The sequence below is a fragment of the Patagioenas fasciata genome, chromosome 2 (genome assembly GCF_037038585.1).
Source record: "Patagioenas fasciata isolate bPatFas1 chromosome 2, bPatFas1.hap1, whole genome shotgun sequence".
In the NCBI taxonomy this organism is placed as follows: domain Eukaryota; kingdom Metazoa; phylum Chordata; class Aves; order Columbiformes; family Columbidae; genus Patagioenas; species Patagioenas fasciata.
In genome coordinates, this window is record NC_092521.1 from 34,411,156 (window position 1) to 34,430,036 (window position 18,881).

General features: G+C 39.9%; 2 protein-coding genes across 6 annotated transcripts; both read right to left on the reverse strand.

Annotated features, from left to right (window-relative positions):
* Positions 1-1,230: 1,230 nt before the first annotated feature.
* On the reverse strand, positions 1,231-7,121 carry LY96 (lymphocyte antigen 96). Of its 4 annotated transcripts, none has more exons than XM_065832512.2 (5): positions 6,780-7,121; positions 4,951-5,040; positions 3,885-4,013; positions 2,851-2,903; positions 1,231-1,382 (listed from the first exon to the last, which is right to left on the reverse strand). In XM_065832512.2, the coding sequence occupies exons 1-5, from the start codon at positions 6,871-6,873 to the stop codon at positions 1,371-1,373; spliced, it is 378 nt and encodes a 125-aa protein (XP_065688584.1). In that variant the 5' UTR covers positions 6,874-7,121; the 3' UTR covers positions 1,231-1,370. The 4 variants fall into 4 exon arrangements, with proteins under 4 accessions (XP_065688584.1, XP_065688585.1, XP_065688581.1 ...); XM_065832513.2 differs by lacking the exon at positions 1,231-1,382 and adding an exon at positions 1,430-1,699; XM_065832509.2 differs by lacking the exon at positions 1,231-1,382 and adding an exon at positions 1,430-2,020.
* A 6,911-nt stretch (positions 7,122-14,032) lies between these two features.
* Positions 14,033-18,816, reverse strand: TMEM70 (transmembrane protein 70). 2 transcript variants are annotated; one of them, XM_065831387.2, is made up of 3 exons: positions 18,197-18,816; positions 17,224-17,335; positions 14,033-16,181 (listed from the first exon to the last, which is right to left on the reverse strand). In XM_065831387.2, the coding sequence occupies exons 1-3, from the start codon at positions 18,344-18,346 to the stop codon at positions 15,724-15,726; spliced, it is 720 nt and encodes a 239-aa protein (XP_065687459.1). In that variant the 5' UTR covers positions 18,347-18,816; the 3' UTR covers positions 14,033-15,723. The 2 variants fall into 2 exon arrangements, with proteins under 2 accessions (XP_065687459.1, XP_071660098.1); XM_071803997.1 differs by lacking the exon at positions 18,197-18,816 and adding an exon at positions 17,978-18,162 and having other exon boundaries at positions 15,492-16,181.
* Positions 18,817-18,881: the final 65 nt, after the last annotated feature.

Genomic DNA, 18,881 nt, shown 5'->3' on the forward strand with positions numbered 1-18,881 from the left:
AAACCTGTGCTTATGAGAAACAAAGCACATGAATGTACTCGATTCCCAGGAGCTGTTAAGTTTCTCCTGCCTATGGAATTTGCTGCTTAATAAACAAAACATTTTCTCTAATACCCAGATTAATTCAGGGTGGAAAAAAATCTCAGAACACTTTGTCACTAAATACTGGTTTGAGGCTTCACCTGGTGTTTGCTGGACACTGTGAAATGGTTACATGGGGACATCAAATAATGAGTCGCACTGTTCCCTAGACAGGTACTACTACTTGAGCAACATAGAAGAAGTAGGAATAGGTTATCAAGCTGGCTGCTTTTGATTGATATTTTAGATTAAGAGGGAACTAACTGTAACTCTAGTAACTTCTTTCAAAGGTAAGCAGGAGCTGCTGTGATACTCAGTCATGGAATGGTCTGTGGCCTGAACATACGCACACATGCTTTACCATTGACACGTTGATGTACGGGTGTCTTCTTGTGTCCAGCCATAACACACTTCTACTTCTTATATTTTTATTGGCTCTTGATGGTTTTGCTTTAGATTGCTGAACTAGCTATGTTGAAACCAATTTTTAAAGGGAGTATTTGGGTGTGGGGTTTGGTTGGTTTCTATTTCTGATACTCAGTTTGAATTTTCTTGGTGTGTAAAGTGACATTAAACCTTCACTTTTGTGAATTTTCATGTTTGGTATTTAGGAGCCTTAAAGAGGATTGGTCTGTTCTGATTTTTCATTTTTTTCAGGCATTTGGAAGCAGTATGCGAGACAAAGCACGACCTAGCAGCCAGAGCAACCTGCACCTTCAGCACTGGCCTGTTCCTTACAGAGAAGTGTCTAAACTCACTAAGCAACCACCGGCTGGAGGCTGAGGATTAAAAGAGGACATGGCATCCTAACATCGTAAAGAGGGCACCTGTGTGAAGGCAGAAGGTATTAGTACTCTGCACCAGTGTTGTGATTTAACCCCAGACGGCAATTCAGCACCACCCAGCCGCTTGCTCATCACCACCACCAACACCCTGCTCCTGCTGGGAGTCAGACAGCTCATGGGTTGAGATAAAGACAGTTTAATAAGTAAAGCAAAAGATGCACATGCAAGACCATACAGGTAACTGAGAAAATATTAACCTGCTGGGCAATGACTCTCATCCTGCTTCCGAAGGGGACAGCCTGTGTAGTCTGTGCCTCTCAGACTCTGAGTAAGAACTGAAAACATGCTACAGGGTTGCAGTTACAGCTCTGGAGGGCTAAATTCAGCCGTAAAGGATCAGTGTAGCTGGCAACATACACCACTTCAGATGTTATTCACATCAGCTAGCACAACATAACAAATTGTAACTCCTCTGGTTCAGCTTGGTGCAAACGGAGCAGAACATTAGGAACATCTCTAAAGATAATCAGAAAATAACAGGAGAATCAGAAACATTTCTTAAATTTATTGTACAAACAAGTTTTATTGTTAAAAGGAAAAAAAAAAAAGAAGCCACAACAACACACAAGCCAACAGGGTTTCTAGATTCAAATACTACTATATTTTGAGTACTAGAGAACTTCTGATTCTTGCACTTCAAAACTTAAAAACTTCTTTTATTAGTTCAGTGCAGTCTGAAGGACTTGGCTTTTCCATAACCCAAGGTACAGCACTGAAATGCAGTCCTCAGCCTGACATCCAGTCAGGGTTATTCTGTGGTTTAATCAGGATGCCTGAGAAAAAAAATCCCAGAGATTTTTTGCATGTTTGCTGAGCATCTGATTACAGCAGTGCTATAAATGGATAAGACTATCCATTGTGTAGCTTTCCAGGCAGTACATGGTGTATTCTAACTCAGGGAAATTAGTGTGCTTATTATTTCGCAGCTTAGATTTCAGTTGCTTGCAGAAGTGATTTCCACATTCTGGATTTATTTGAAATGTTCGTTGTATTCAAAAAGGGTCTTGTTTTACTATCATGGTGAGATTCAAGCACATAATCATATTATTTTCAGAATCATCAGAGAATCCTTGTAAAACAATGTCATAATTGCCCTAAAATAAGCAAAGACAAAGAATTAGTGCATAATGCTGCCTGTTCTTGTACAAGTAGGTGCTTGGAATGGTTCTGGTGATTCCTGTTAGGACTGAAAGATTCCCACAATGGACTGTTATCATGGGTATATTCCGATATATGCGTACATAACAAAATAGTGCTCAATTTTCTTCTCACGACCAGGTTACTAAGGAACAGCAGCAGGCTGTGGTCCTGCTTTCACTTGTCAGAATCCTCTTTCAAGAGGCCCATGAGCACTGAGCTAAGGGGAGGCTGAGCTTTTGTTCCAATAGGAACAGTAAGAGTCTTGGGAAGGCTCAGGCAGCTGATGAGGCAGGTGTTGGATAAGAGCAGGCTAACCTGAGGACTGGTGCTGCTCCTGGTTCAATGCTGGAGCATTGCTTTTACTTTTGGATATTGTTATCCCTCTTCAAATCTTTTAAAAGGGTTTTAGAGAGCAGAGAAATATGTGAAGAGATCATTAAATAAAGAATGAAATGAGCAGAAAGAATATGAGTAGATTTACTCAAACAGATGAAAGGAAACATAATCATTTACCAAACAAAATGGAATTATTAAGGTGATATTAACTGATACTTTTAGTCTTTTATTTTATAAAATAAAGGAGCAATAGTAGAGTCATAACCTGAGGATATCTATCATTGCAGAGATACTACCAATCTGGAGTCACCACTTCTAGCATGGAAAAGTTTTCTGATGATTCCTTTTGCCATTTTCTGTAGGTTAGGTGAACATCTCTTATCAGAAAATACGTCTAAGTACCTGATCTTACTGTTGTTATTTCTTTATATAAAATGCTGAAAAGTACCTTTGGAAATGATATTCTTGCACCTTTAATGTCAAACGCTGTTGCAACTGTTTCTGTAAAACAGAGATAGTTATAATATAAATGGTTACTTAAGCATAAAGCCATCAATCAAACTTCCTAAATAACCTCAAAGCAATATGGCATATCTCTCAGCAGCAGTGCCAATGCCATTTACTCTTCCACTGATAAAGCCTCACCTGTTTCTTCTCCCAGAGTTCTACCTATTAATATTTGTCTAAACAGCATTAGAAAATAGAAATCAACTCCAATGTTCCTGCAATGTCTCCTGCAGACCCATCCTACAGTGATAACTCAATAATTTAACTTCTAGGAAGAGTTCAGCCAAATGTCAACCAAATAGAGACAATATTCACTTCTAGAGAAAGGAGAACATGGATTGTATCTTTTGAGTTCCTTGCAGGTCTTTTTGGGCTTTAGTCTGACATTCTACTTGAATTCTCTGGATCTGAGCCTGTGTCATGTTAATGTTGGTTAGCCCCTACAACAGTATTGACTCTTCTCTAATTAAAAAAAAAAAAAAAGCACTGTATTATACATGGGTGTAGAGAATTCCTTTAAAAGCCCATACAGACACCTATTTAAATAAATTGTGTTATGAAAATTAGTAGTGCCCCTAGTTCTTCTCAAGTTTTCTGTACAGTCCAGTCAAATGTAGTCTTTCCATGCCATTTTAGAGATGTGAACAATAAAATTGTAATAATGAGATGAAGGATATTAGTAATCATAATTTATTGAGATGGAAACTGCAGTACAAGGATCTTAAAGCACAGAATTTGAAAATTCTCTATTTTAGTGGGGTTCTGGCACTGGAGAACCACCTGTTCTGAAGTCTGCTGCCTGCAAAGCAAGGTGAATCAGTCTAAATTGCAGAGAGAAAAATCTGTCTGCACGGGTTGATCAATTAATCTTTTAAGAAATCTGCTTAGTGGTGAAAAAGGGCTGGCTGGATATTGCCCTATTGTGGAAGGAACCCGCCAGGCAAGGGAAAGGCATCATATATTTTTCACACCAACCTCCTTTCAGCCTTCCGCACACTGAATATTCATCGTCGACTCCACTGCAGAGGACTTCTTTCCAGTGTAACGCTTTGGCACCGTTGTACCAGACTCTGAAGATGACCTTCAAAAAGGTGATGTCACTTCCTAGTTAAGACATTGCAAGTGATAAAAAGAAAGCTGGTGGGGAGGGTAAGACATATATGCAAACACACTATTTAAATAAAAACTATTTTTCTCTGAGATAGTATTTTTTTTAATGACTCCCTCCAAAATTAACGAAAATACATGTCTTGAAAATTCTTACTTCCAGATAAACAAGAAGCTGGTTTTCAACAAAAAAAAAAATCAGTCCTAAAAAATCTTTGAGTGAACAATTTCCAAATCTGTTTTAATTTCTTCAGCAAAGACAATAGAGTCCACACAGCTCCACAGTTAACCTAAATAAATACTCAGATGAGGACTCTGTCATTTTAAGCAGGTGTTGCAAACAAACTCTCCTGAATTCTGATAGCCATCATAAAGGTATCTTTCTAGGGAAGCAAACTTGGTCTAGCTCCAAAGTTTTTACTCGGGAGGTGAAGTTTGTGATACAGCTATTTCATAAGTAATCCAGCTTGAGAGCTTAAAGCTGTGTTTAAAGTTGGGTTTGCATACACAATCCTGTACCATTTCCAGCTTCTGGAACAGGCATATTCTTAGCAAAAGTCCTCTCATACTTGGATACCCTAATGATAGTCTCTCTTCTTAAAAAGACTTAGATCTTCAGGCTATAAGAGCTTGTGTGCTGCAAATCCTGCCTGCTTCTTCCCGACAAATGCTCCTGCACTTAAACCATCTCAAATTTGCATGTACAGTGACAGGTAACGCACAGAGCTCTGGTAACTGCTCCAACAAGTAAAATTCAAACACACTTATTTCCACAGATCATCATTTCTGTCCATCATTATCGTTTATCTTGTCCATTTTTAATCACAGATCTCCTAGATCACTTGGCATTTAGGATAAAGTGTCAGCTTTTTCCTTGTATTTGGGTCTTTTTGCATTTGCAGAATATAATTGTCTAGTTACAAGAGGGACTCACTTGGAATCCAGGTAGGAGCAAGATTCCAGATGGGTTTGTTCATGATGCTGCAAGGTGTCAGATTAAACATGAAATCATGAGCCATAGAATCTACAGGAAAAAAGTATTTGATATCAGTAGTGTGAATAGGCTTCTCTAGGAAAATAATTTAAATATACCTATATATGCACGCACAATAAACACATGCACATTTTAAAATGTATCTAATATAAGGAGTATACTATACAATTGTATAATATAAATATATTAAATATTAAATACACAATTTTAGTTATATTTTTAATTATTTATATGCTTAGATTGCAAAAATAATATCATATTTCTTTAAGTAGCAAAAAAAGTCAATTATTCAGTTGATGATAGTTCACACACAAAACTCAAAGGTAAAAGTACCTTTATTTCTCTTTTGAAGTTATTTACGTACTTTTTATTAGCAGTAAGCAAGCATGGTCCTCTGCTGAAAATATCCCTACTTATGCTAACCGTGGAATCTAATGTATAAATTTGCCAACAACAGCTAAAAATATTTTTCATGTACCAGCATATTTCCCAGGATAATGTAAACGAGCCTTTGAGTAGATTTGCTTCGTGAGTGACCCAGCTAGCACTGCACAACACACAGTGTCAGACACAGTGTGACAAAGCATCATACAACCTGTATCTAACCAAGTTTGCACCGCTTTAGCTGACATTTTAATTTTTTAAACAATTGCTCAGTGACAGCCTTTGGAAGGATATCCAGTCAGTATTTTTTAAATTTGAATTTTAGGAAATAAGTCTGTTCAATTCGGCTTGCTTCTGTCCTCCCTGGTGTGTTGAGGCTGAAGAAGAGCCCCACTTGCCGTGGGCCCAGAGGGGAAAGGGGGGGTCCCTGTGCCAGCCCCACCAGCAAACAGGATGGTGGGCAGGGTGGTTTACAGAGAAGGGTTCTGTCCTGTGATTCGGGGATTAGAGCAAAGGGCATGCAAAGGGAAACTATCCGCTTCTCATGGCGGATACAGCTACACACAGGAAATTACAACAAGAGAATGGGTGAACAGAACTCTCTGTGGTCTCAAAGGTTTTCTTCAAGATCTGAAGTATGGCCACTTTTATGCTTGTTCAATTTTTAATATGAGTATTAATGTAAAGTACCCAAAATAAACATCCCTTCCTGTGCCTTGGTTTATATAGCTGTTTTACAGGTGATATCCACTAGTAATGTACACAGATTTTCAAAAGACATAGACCCGTCCTTGTGAAATATCTCCTCAAAGTTCACCTTCCAGCCACGGAGTCTCCATGGGTACACCAAGCCCGGTCAACACAGACATCAGGGAGGTGCTAAGCTCATGTAGAATCAACCAAAAAACCTCAGTCAGCTACCCAGATTCAGTGGCCCACAGCATGAACACAGCAAGAAGAGACACACTATGCTGTCCCAGATCTTAACTGATCCCCCAGGCTGGCAGAATATCACATTCTCCCAGGTACTTTTCGTTGTAAGAAATAAGTTAAATCAATGCAGATAATTTATACAGTACAGCACTTACAAAACAAGTTTAAATCTCTTATCTTTTCACTTTTCCTGAATTGAAACATGTCTGCTTTACTTGAGAGCATACTTCTCTCTTAGCTGCTGCAACCAGCATTGTGGTAACATTTATAACTATGGAGTACAATTCTTATAATAGGGTAATTAATAATAGAAATATAATCCAGATGAACTTATTTTTATTTTTCTGTGTTCATCAAAGAAAAATATTTGAAAAAAAGCTCACACTTCCTCAGACTACAGTAATTATTGTTCAAACTCCAGTAAGAAAAGAATAAGCTTTTTTTTTACTTACCACAAAAAGTATATGACAGTTCTAGATCTGACGACATACAAAGAAATTCACTTACTCCAGGAGTGAATAAAATTAAAAAAAGAAGTCCAAACATAGTTACTTATGTTGTTCAGTATGCAATGAAATAAAACTGCGTTTTGGGGAAAGAGGAACAAAAATCCAGCACAGTCATCCTCAGTCACATGTCTTCAGGGAATATTCAGTTATTTTTGTCAAATTCTCTTCAATCTTAATTAATCCTACTGTAGCATGATCAGTTACCATCGTAAATTTGGTGAAGACACATAATTTCTGCTTTTGTTGTTATATATTCCCCAGACAACGCAGCTCAAGCCATGAGTGGAAAATGAAAGAGAAAACTGTGTAAAATGGGGAAGTGAGGAGAAGTAAAATTATGATTACCAAAAGCACGTAAAGGGAAAGTCTACTTTACTCACCAGACGTAACATTTGTTAAGGCATAACTTCAAATGCTCACAGAGTTTCCTGTACATAATAAAGAAGAGAAAAATCCAAAAATTATGAAAACCAAGACCACTCATTTATTGGTATAGAAGTCAGTAACTCTCACAAGTTTTCAGAACTAATCTCTTGCAAAGCTCACTGTGCTTTCAGAACATGCCGGCACTCCAGAGAAGTGCAATCAGATGATGTATTTCCAAATGGAGGTGAGAATGGGAGTTGAATGCAGCCATCTGACATGCTACTGAGTAGAACCACTGATGTTCTGCACTATCTCAGCTACCGTCTTCAAAGCTGTATCTATGACAGTTACACTTCCTAGTGAAAGCAATCTTAAAAATTCAAAAAATGACAACTGATGAGTCTCATGTCTGCCTCCCAGACTCCTTCTGGGACCTTGTCCCATGTTCTTCCCCATGGTCTCTGCTGGAGAAGCTGCGCTGCACCTTGTGCCCAAGAGCACAGAGACCAGACTCTGGTGCTGTCAGTGCACTGCATGGGCATGGGTCCAGGTGGACACTGACCATGGGACAATTCATAACAAAAGCTGTCAAATTTTGAGTGAGATATTTCCATAAGAACACAGAATCCACCTGTCACAACTGGAGATAGGTTAGGAGACAGGTTTTAAGTCGGGATGTTGAAAACAGCCTAGGTTGCAGATTTTGGTACTCAAGCTTGAAACACTAAACCAAAATCTCTTAAAGCATGTTTAGTATTAGATACCATCCTTATTTCTGCCTGTTAGTGCAATACACAAAGAATAACTTATCTTCCCTGAATCTACTGTATCAGTTCTGTGCGCAAAACTGAGTCAGCTTTTACTGCACACACCCAGCAATATTGGTAGTCCCAGCTACAGAAGCAAGTATTAAAAAGTCTAATACCTCATACATGAGAGCAAACACACAATCTAACTGACAGGATATGCAATTACTTTTTGTTTAATATAATAAAATACGGAAACTTATTGAAGTTATGGAAGAAATACTTACACAACTTAATAAAATTATTTTATCATTAATTACCTTCATGATTTGTATGTATATCTGCAGGCTCCTCTTAGATCAGAAATTGTATGCTACAAAAAAGAAGCATTGCACACAATAGTCAGGTATTCAGTTTTGTGCTAAGCAGAAAACTCAGGAAAAATTGCTTAAAACAAATATGACTTTATCAATTGTTCTGACTCTGTCCATTCCCCATCACAGTGCCTACAAGGCTTTATTCTCACAAATTCTGCACACACCGGGGTAATATTTTATATATTTTAAAGGCAAAGTAGCAAAATATTAAGAAATTGGTTTTCAGAAGTCCAAACATGTAGCACAGAAGATAATTTAGGAACAGCAATATGCACAAAAACATGAATGATTGTGCCCAGAAGGAGGAGAGTGTAAGTTCTACTAAACTACCTAGAAGTACAAACTACTGAGTTAATGTAATAATTCACAAAATAAGGTAAAGATTTAAAAAATTAATATGGCTAGAGTATTCTCTTCAGTATTTCCAAATCTTTCTACAGACCACAAGAAGAGTCCCACTGGCCTGAGAGTTCAAGACTGAAAGAAACTTCTAACATTCAGCTTTTAACTGGGAATTCAAAATTATACAGCTTTCCTGACTGATCTCCAGGGGTAATGAGAGGGTCACTGAGTGATGAAGCAGCCACTAAAGATGAGCAATCTTGTACATGTACCATTACCACGTCAAACAAAGGTTCCTTTCAATCACAAAGCCAAGGCCACTGATGTGGAGGGAGGTTCATCAGCAAGAAGCCAAGCCAGGCTCCCCGCTGAGTCTTCTGTCAGCCCAAAGGATGTCGCAAAAGACCCAGGTCAGTCTGAATTAGGTGTGAGGGGGCACTGACTGTGCCCTGCTGACACAGACCCCAGTCCCACTGAAAGCGTGTTGCTCTGCGGTGACACTTCTCCTCTGCTGCACGGTGCCTCATGCGGCTGATGTACTCATGGGCAGACTGGAAAGAGCAAGCACTGCGAACGCACGAGATTTTCTATAAAAGCTCTTTTATCATAAATGAAGACAAGCTGTCTGCTGAACACCCTGACTTTCTAGACCTGGTTCAAGAACAGGTGGGTTTTTCTTCAGATCCTTGCTGCACTAAATGATATAGATGAGGAATGAGTCCCCCCTGGTGGCTTAGGCAGACAGACACATGGGGAAACCTCGGAATCCTCGCCAATTCCTTATTGCACTTTTCTTGCACAAGTCAAGACTATTCCAATGCTTAAAAAAAACAGTGCAAGTAGGCTCCATTTTAAGAGGATCTGGCTGGCTAATGGGAAAACAGAAACAAGAAGTGCTTCTGGTATCAGGACTGAAATACCACTTATGACCGCAATTATAAAGTCCACAATCTTGACCATTGTGTCTGGTCAAATGGTCCTTAAATCAAAATAACTTAGATAATTTGTAAATCTTTTCAGCAAATTCAATTTTAGATGCTTGTGGCTTTTTATGCCCGTGTCGATGCCTCTTGTGGTGCTCACTGAAGCCCCACAGCAGTGCACGATGCGTGTGAGGACTCTGCTCTGTCCTTTCTGGTCACTATGAAGGGCACTGGAGAAGAAGGATATAAACTTCTATATGTTTTATTTTTACTAAGTATTACTATAATCTTTTTCTCATATACTCTGATCCTGGAGGAAGGTGGAAACGAGAGAAAATAAAATGGGAAGAGCTACACTATAGTGTTACTTCACCGAACATTTGTGACTACTTAATTTATTTTGAAATCCTTCGCAGCTACGCATAGTAAGGACCAACTCTCGTATCCAGTTAACAGTACATAAAATAAATGCAAATCTAGAGAATTTTGGACTTCATACCTATTATTTTTCATTTTGTCTACATCTGAGATGTTAAGAGTGGAAGTATAACTCCAAGCCTTCTCACCAATTTGTGCTTAAAATCCTTAAATTAATCTCTGATATTTTTATCTTCTCAGTGTATCTACAAAGTGCTTAACTTTCTTGTGATTGCTTTTCAAATTAATCACTTTGTATTTGGATTGTTAGTTGCACGAGTACTTTGACCAGATGAGCACTTATAAGTCACTGAAATCTCCCTCAGGAAAGGTTTCTAATATACATTAGCATAATATCCCATCACAGACAAATAAATAAGAGTATATCAGTACAGCAACATGCTCCATTTCAAAGTGTTAGACAGAATCAAAAATTCTGTCATAGTTCTTGGCATGTATCAAAACCTCATGTTAATGGAAGAGTCTTTTAAGATGTAAAACACATTTATTCAATAAAGAAAAATGCAATAATAGTTTAATTTTCCTTGCAGGACCATTTGTGACAGTTTTTGAAGTAGATCTTTTTTGCAGCTGTAAGCAGACATTTATTACTTCTGATCCCGGGTTTAGGGTTGTTGCTGAAGACATTCCAGTATAAAGGGGTTATATATAAGGCATAAGGTATATATTCACAAAATAAAAACACACTTGGCAATCGACATCAAAAGTAGAAAATTGCAGCAATTCATGGGTAAATCTCTCTTCTCAAATCCTCTCATCATATATTTGACAATGTTTAATAGGTGAAGTAGAAAGTCAAGCCCAGGGACACTAGAAAGAATTGGAAGATTCATCTCCTCTCCGTGCAGCTGATGAAGAACAGGAGGGTACCAGCGTGGTCCAACCCAAGAGCAGTGCAGCAGTATGTATCCAGTGGTGAACTGGTAGCATTTGAGTAAGAAAACAAATAGTTGTGGAAAGAAAGAAAAAGTGATGTGCATTATCCTGAATATATTTTTTTAAATGATGTATGCACTTTGGCTTAGTTGTTTCATTTGAATATTAAACCGTTGGAGACTACTAAAGTGAAGCAAATACACACCAGGTGGTATCCTGTGGAAACAATTATGTTGGAAATAATAACTCTGCAGTAGTTGCCAGTAGGCTTATGGTTTATTCTTTCCTAGCCAAGCCTAGGATTAAAGCTTACAGTTGTACTTTAAAGTATACTTTAAACCATTAAAGTTGTCAAGAAGAAAAGCAGCGGGTGAGGGGAGAAGAAAGGGCTGTTTCCTACCTTGGGCTGACACAAAGCAAACCACAGCAACATTGTCCACCCTGGCATTCCAGAAATGCAGACAGCTGGACATAGTTTGCAGCCGCTTGCTCTTGTTCTCTGTTCTTCCCTGCTTAAAATAGCTGCTCGCTGAGGTCCAGTTAGCTGTGGGATAATCTTATTACAGTGGATCCAACTCCTAAGTAGCACGCTTGTCCCATTTCTGATGGGGGCTGCAGCAGGCCATGTTGTACATAGGGCATGAAGAAATTCATGGTATGACCAAAGAACTCCAGGGCAATCAAATTACAGCAGCTTACCAGGTTTCTACCTATTAAGTTCTACTGAGTAATGGTAATAATTCACATGTGTGCTCTTAATTTCTACAGCACAAACAGAATTTCATGAAGTTTCCATCACCTAAATTAGTCTCTCACAGTACCATGCAAAAACCTACACAGCTTTTCTTCATCTTTGCCCATGCAATTACTTTTGTTTGTAACAAAGCAATCTCTAGTGAAACTAGTTACCTTCTGATTCTAGAGATTGTGGCTAAGAGTGCAAAGTACTTCAAAGCTTTAAAGATTTCTCTTTAAAGTATCAAAAAGGGATAATTTTCTCATCAGAATTTTTTACATTTGCAATCAAAACCGAAGGTTGTGGGATAATTTAATTAAAAAAAAAAATTACAAAAATCATTGTGCTTTATAATTAAGAACAGATAGGGACTAATGAATAATACTGTGGATAAAGGAAAAAAAAATTGAGAAAAAGGGAAAGGGACACCAGCAGGAGAACAACATGTAGTCAAAGACTGGAAAGAAAAATCCACATCACCTGTCTGTTCTCCTAGGAAAAACAACAGTCAGCTACGACCTTCTGTGGAAGCTCTGAAGGCTGGAAAGTTACAGGAAGCACATGTCTAGGAAAGAGGCTTGAAGCATTTCATACATTCCTGTTCTTCACTCCAGATTGAGTGAAACTGGTGCCAGAGCGCAATGCAAGGCCCAGCTGAGAGTGACAGGTATGTTGGTACGTGTTGCAGAAGGAGGCAGCCCTCATAGCAGGTGTAGCCTTGCCAATAAGACACCTTGTAGATCATGTATTTTAGAACACCGGGCTTCTGCATCAATATTTCCTCCAGAATCTCCACCCATGTGCAGGAGCACATTCTCTAGGTCTTATAAATGAATTGTTTCTTCCATGTTGCACGTAAGTTAGATACATCCGAAGAAACACCAACAACTACCAGGGATGAAAACATCAGCAGGAAGCAATACATCCGCAATTAGAATAGTTTTTCATCACGCGAAGAAAAGTCAAGAAAAAACCAAAAAAGCAGAAAAGAGCAGCTTACAAAATTAATAGGGCTGTGAAGGTTGTAGAGCTGGTTTTTGAAAATCAAAACATAATCAGGCATTGGAAATGACTTGATAATAATCTCAGATCATTGAAACACTCACACTATAGGCAATTGTCTTGCCACATTTGTTGGTAGCAAGACAGCCTGTTTTGGTTTATGCACATTTCTGAGCTCAGAGGAACACCAGGCATTTCAGAATTCCCCATGTGGAAATGTGCTCAGTGCACTATGAAATCCTGGTTTTAAGACAGACTGTTCAGAACCCAAAGTAAACCAGAAACACATCTAGGTCTTTTGGATTATATTTCCATTCCTTTATTTTGTTCCTATGTGAAGAACTATAGTTGTTTGAATACCAGCTTCTCAATAAGCTCCAGGGATCTAAATCAGTCACAAATGTGTGAGTATACACTGTAAGTAAAAATTGTAACAAAGCCAAATCTGAGAATCCTGGGATGACACACAGGACAGACAGAAGTGTAAACACTAACATGGATGGGGCCAAAGGCAGACTTGTCTGGCAGCCTTAACTAATATTATGATTTTAAGATACACAACTGTTTCCCAAACTTAGTTTGCCAAGTTAGCAGCAAACAAGGTAGAAGCAGGCAGAATATTGTGCATCCCTAGAAAATTTGGTCTTTCTATCCTTTAATATAAAATAAAGCTATGGAATTATTATTTTCAAGATGCACATTGGAAGTCTAAAATACTTTTCTGAGACTACATCATGGCCAGAGTAATCACCTATCTTCTGATGGAAATCTGGATTTCATCTTATCTTTAAAATTATGTGTGTTAGAAAGGCACCTACTAGCTTAACTTGCATTTCACTGCCGGAAGACAAACAGACAGAAGAAATAATGTTTAACTTGCATACTTTGAGAAACTTAGCTGCTGGGATGGAAATCTCTTACTATTGCTGCTTAAATTTGAATTAGCAAAATCTCAACAGTGAAAATTTTCTGCAGCCAGAAAAAAAAGGCTGTGAATTTTGATATTGCTCAAGGGGTACGTAAATATAATTTTGGACCCTTTACCTTTTCTTGCAAATTCTATTTCCTGTTCTCCCTGTATTTGGCATTTAAAGATGAAGTTAACTTTATCTGCAAGCACAATAAAAGAGTGAACACATCAGACATGTAAAGAACAGAAAGATTATTTTAAATTAGGTGTGAAACGTCATTTCAGTAAGGACAGGTAATGAATGCAAATGGGTGATCAGAATTACTTGTTACTGGCTTAATGACTTTAACATAATTTATAGGATTTTTAAATGCATATATTATTGCTTACCTCTGTAGCGATACTGGCTTAATGGGGCTAGATCAGGCTTTATAATTATAGCTGTGCCAATACCAAATAATTGCCTCAAAAATACTTGGATGAGATTATTTGCTTTTTAATTACTCAGCAAGTACATAAACCACTGATGTTTTAATATGATTTCAAGTGTTATCCTGCATCAGGAAAATGAAATAATAGCCTTGGTAGACATTTGGACTTCTACATACATTTTTCCTCAGCTAGAACCTAGGAAACACCTGTAAAGGTAGCTATAATTATTTTTTCTTTATTTGCAGTATCAGGGTGACTTAATTAGTAGCAATAATCAGATTTACTTATTACAAAGTGCTAATGCAAAAGGATTTGATTTTTTTTTAACTCCATAATTTTAAGTCTCAAAATATACAGGCCATTTGTCATTTGCAAACAAGTCAGTTTACATGACAAACCTCCCCTTGGGCTAAAAACATTTAAATCCGATTTCTAGACATTCACAGAGAAGAACTAACAAGTTTAGTCACACAAAAAGATCTAATCCTCTTTTCACATGAGCTAAAGGTAGCTTTCTCTGCAGTGCTAAAAAAATCAAGACGCACGTTTTGAAAGGCACAAGATCTAAACAGTACTCTACAGGAGATTCCCTTTTGCTTCCCCACCTTGCATGGAGGCTGAGAGTCCCTTTTAACCACTAGCTGCTATGTTCTTTAAGCTCAGATACAACACATTTTTAATGGGATATGCTCTGCGGCACATCTTATGCAAATGTGCTTCCCCCCACTCAACAAAAGAGAATTTTCTTATTCTCCACCTTCTGGGGACAGGGTTGCTCAGAGTGGGACAGCAGCCTCAGAAACCATGAGTGAGTGAGTGGCTGGAGATTATCATGACACATACATTCCCTCCATCTTCTCCAGAGGCTGCAGGCCTGCAGGAGGCTGTAGCAGAAAATAGCAGAGATACTTGTCTGTTTTCTACAGGCTTCTCCTGGCTATTGATGCTCTCACAAAGGGAAGTCAAAGCCATCTCTACTCCCTTCATGCCACCAGCAGCACAGACAAAAAGTTCAATCTTTTCAGATTAAGTACAATTAATCTTTAAGGCTTAAGAGCTTAATGATGTACTTGACAGGTAATAAGTATTGATTTCCTTTTATGCGAATGGCTGCGTTTGAAATGGAGAGGGTGAGACTGACACACAGCCCATGCATTTTATGGTGCTCCTGGATAGTTAACAAGCATCACAGAATCATTTAAGTTCCTTAAGATCACCAAGTCCAACCATAACCTAACTCTGACACTAAACCATGTCCCTAAGAGTCTCATCTATACATCTTTTAGACACCTCCAGGGATGGTGACTCCACCACTTCCCTGGGCAGCCTGTTCCAGTGCTTCACAACGCTTTCCATCAAAAAATTTTTCCTAATATCCAATCTGAACCTTCCCTGGCACAACTTGAGGCCATTTTCTCTCATCCTAGAAAGAGAAAAATAAATAAAGAAAAATGAAGAAAAAAAAAAAAAGATTAAAAAAAAAGAAAAACCAAGCACAAGACAGAGCTAAGCATGTTTTTTTTACTATGCTTTGTGTCATTAACTCTGAAAAAACCTTCACATTGTTTACAAGTTAAAAAAAAAAAAAGGTTGTTTTTATTTATTTTTTTACACATTCCAAGATGTATTTGTGGAACTCTAGTTATCTGATACTGAAGAAAGCACAATAGAACTTTACATTCATTCATATATATAGCACTACACCATGAACAATGACAGTGTCATTCATGATGTTCAAATTATTTCCTTTCACCAGCTTCCTTTTCCTCCTCTAAGTTCTCAAAGTTAAAATAAAGGGATTTATCATAGCCCATGAGACGGTGATAATCTTCAGGATTTTGGAAAAGTGCCGGATTAACAAGCATTGATTTTGTTTTGGCGTAAAATGTTGTAAACATCTTGGTGATGTCTGGAATCTTTACATCTTTCTGATGGAAAACAGTTGCTTTTTCTGCCAAGATCGCATTGTATGTAATAGCTGTATACGTGTCCATTTCATCTTTATAATAGAGTCGAATCACATAGCCTTTTGTAAGGATATGCAAAGTAACGGGTGTCACAAATGTAAAAAACCCGATCAACCCATAAAAGGCAGCTTGTATAAGCAGACTTTCAAATCCAATACCGGTTTTGAGCATGATGTAGGGCATCATGAACAGGTTGAATATGCTGGTAGAGTAAGAGAAAAACTTCACACCTACATAAAACAAAAAGAACACAAAGGTTAATACAAGTAAAATTTTCTCTCTAATTACATATGTTCTGCTAGTAGGTATTGACGGCATTAATTGAACAGCTGAAGTTACTGAAAAATCACTTCCTTTTTGCTTTTTAAGCTCGCAAAGAAAACATGTTCATGTTGGGTTTACGGTATCTGCCTCTACGTCTATGATGAGGTCAGCTATTAATTTTATGTATATCTATGAAGTTTTCACTTCACAGACAGGAAAGGATTTCAAAACAAACTTGACTCCAGCGATGGACACACAAAATGGTGATCATCACAGATAAGCCTGCGAATTTCTCTCTTCATCAACTACTAATGTTGACATTCGGTGCGCATTACCAAGAAGCTTGCCTGGTCCCCCACCACACATAACCTGAAAAACCTAGCTTATTCAATATTAACAAGTACTCCTCAGCCATCCTTCACACAGCTTGAAAGACAACAGGTGTTATGGATCAGCCACAGTCCTTAAGCCACCCTAAGAACCAGTAGTCTAAGATGCTGTGATAATTCAGTATGTTAAGACATTTCCCTCTTGAAGACCAATTTCAAAAGCGTTTATCAGAACATATTCAATGGACAACTTTACATCAGGTCTTTGTAACATTAATTGGTCAATGAAAGATTAACAGTTTCATTACAGACAGTGCATTTCATCATAGTATCTGCCTACTTCAGAAACATTTCAGTGATGTTTTAAAGCACACAGAATGTAAATAGCAGTTACAGCTAGACTTTGTTTTCTATTGAGTTGGGTAACGCAACCTAAAGGCTGCAAGAGAAACAGAAGGAGGCTGAGGGGTTAGAGATGCCCTGTACCTACAGAACTCCCTGCAGACCTACACACAGAAGCAGAAACCAAGCAGCACCACATTTTCTTTTTTTTTGCTTTACAGTGGATCCAGCTGTGAGGAGAGTTGGAAAGGAGAACATCCACGTTTATAATCTCGCATTTTAAAGCTATTAAACACTGTTAAAAAAATATCAATACAAACCACTTCAAGTCGCATACCTAGCACTGCCTTTGCCAAATTTCCTTTATAAACTAATCTTCCATGTTCTGGGTGGTCATGAGGGGAAGGTGTGCAGAGGCTGCGAACAGCCACTCCTTGAAAAGATGTAACCTGAAAGAAAAATGCAGTATATGGCCAAGCAACATGAGTACCAATTCACACTTTCATATATACAATATATACATACACATGAAATTTTTCCTTGCCCTGAACCTATTCCCAGCATCTTAAATTAGGGATTGAAGTTATGTTACAGTACAAAGCACACCACAAAGTTCAACTAACATATTGCTTGACTGTTTTGATAAGCTTCTCTTAAGATATCCCAAGTTCACATTAAATAGATGGAAACCCAGTGATGAGCATTAAGCCTGCAATCCTTTTTACAGCCGGTTTTGCACAGAGACATTCACAGCCCCCTCGCTTGATCCCAGATACACCCTGAGGGGAATCACCGAATGTTAGGTGCTGGAAGGGACCTCAAAAGATCATCCAGTCCAATCCCCCTGCCGGAGCAGGAACACCTAGACGAGGTTACACAGGGAGGCATCCAGGCAGGTTTTGAATGTCTCCAGAGAAGGAAACTCCACAACCCCCTGGGCAGCCTGTTCCAGTGTTCTGTTACCCTCACTGAGAAGAAGTTTCTTCTCGTATTTAAGTGGAACTTCCTGTGTTCCAGTTTGAACCCATTACCCCTTGTCCTATCATTGGTTGTCGCCAAGAAGAGCCTGGCTCCATCCTCGTGACACTCACCCTTGATATATTTGTAAACATTAACGAGGTCACCCCTCAGTCTCCTCTTCTCCAAAATAAAGAGACCCAGCTCCCTCAGCCTTTCCTCATAACGGAGATGCTCCACTCCCTTAAACCCCAGTTCCCTCCTCAGAGCCGCATTTTTCTTAAAGAAAAGCCGCAGTCCCCAGGGGTGCCGCCCTCCCCCCGGCCCGCTCCTCCCGTCACTCCCCGCATAACCTGCTGTGCCCCCGCTGCGGGCAGGGCGGGAGGGGCGACCCGGGGGCGGCGGGCGGCCGGCGGCCCGCAGTGCGCGGCACCCCGCAGCCAGGCCGCGCAGGCCGTGGGGGCGCCGCGGCGGCAGCCGGCAGCCCGCAGCAGCAGCAGCATGTCTGCGTCTGTCAGGCCGCGTCTGCAGCGCCCGGTGGAGGGACAGCCCGGGGCGGTGTCACCCAACGGCAGCCCCGCCGCCCTGCAGCTCCGCGCTTTGGTTCCGGCGGCAGGAAGGGTCCGTCCGCCTCCCCCGCGCCACCGCCCGGCTGTCGCAAGCAGCCTCCGCCTGGCGGTGCATCCCCCAGCCCCGCGGGCGATGGGAGTTTCTCAGTCAGAGCCCCAGGAACGCCACCAGCATCGCTGCCGTGGGGATAGTCGGGCAGGGGAGACAGCGGAAGCGTCCGCCCGCACAGTTATAAGCCGCGTACGGCAAGTCCCGGACTTGGTCCGCTCCAGGGGCCGCCTAGGAAGAGGCGCCCCCGGACAACTCGGCTCTGCCAGCCCCGGGGCGGGAAATGCCCCTGGGCAGCCCCGTTTCACCGTCTCCCCCGCGCCGCCGGTAACATGGCGGAGCGGCAGCTCCCTCGAGAACTACGCGCCCCAGCATGCACCGCTTCCCGTGCACGGCATGCCGGGAGCCGGGCGCCCCACG

Coding starts and splice junctions, on each gene's coding strand:
- LY96 (XM_065832509.2), bottom strand. CDS start 6,873: ATGTTTGGACTTCTTTTTTTAATTTTATTCACTCCTGGAGTAAGTGAA. Junction 4,014..4,950: donor TGCTCCTACCTGGATTCCAA/GTGAGTCCCTCT, acceptor TGTCTTAACTAG/GAAGTGACATCACCTTTTTG. Junction 2,021..2,850: donor CAAGAATATCATTTCCAAAG/GTACTTTTCAGC, acceptor TGCTTATTTTAG/GGCAATTATGACATTGTTTT.
- TMEM70 (XM_065831387.2), bottom strand. CDS start 18,346: ATGCTGCTGCTGCTGCGGGCTGCCGGCTGCCGCCGCGGCGCCCCCACG. Junction 17,336..18,196: donor CCGCAGCGGGGGCACAGCAG/GTTATGCGGGGA, acceptor TTTTTCTTTCAG/GTTACATCTTTTCAAGGAGT. Junction 16,182..17,223: donor TTTGGCAAAGGCAGTGCTAG/GTATGCGACTTG, acceptor TGTTTTATGTAG/GTGTGAAGTTTTTCTCTTAC.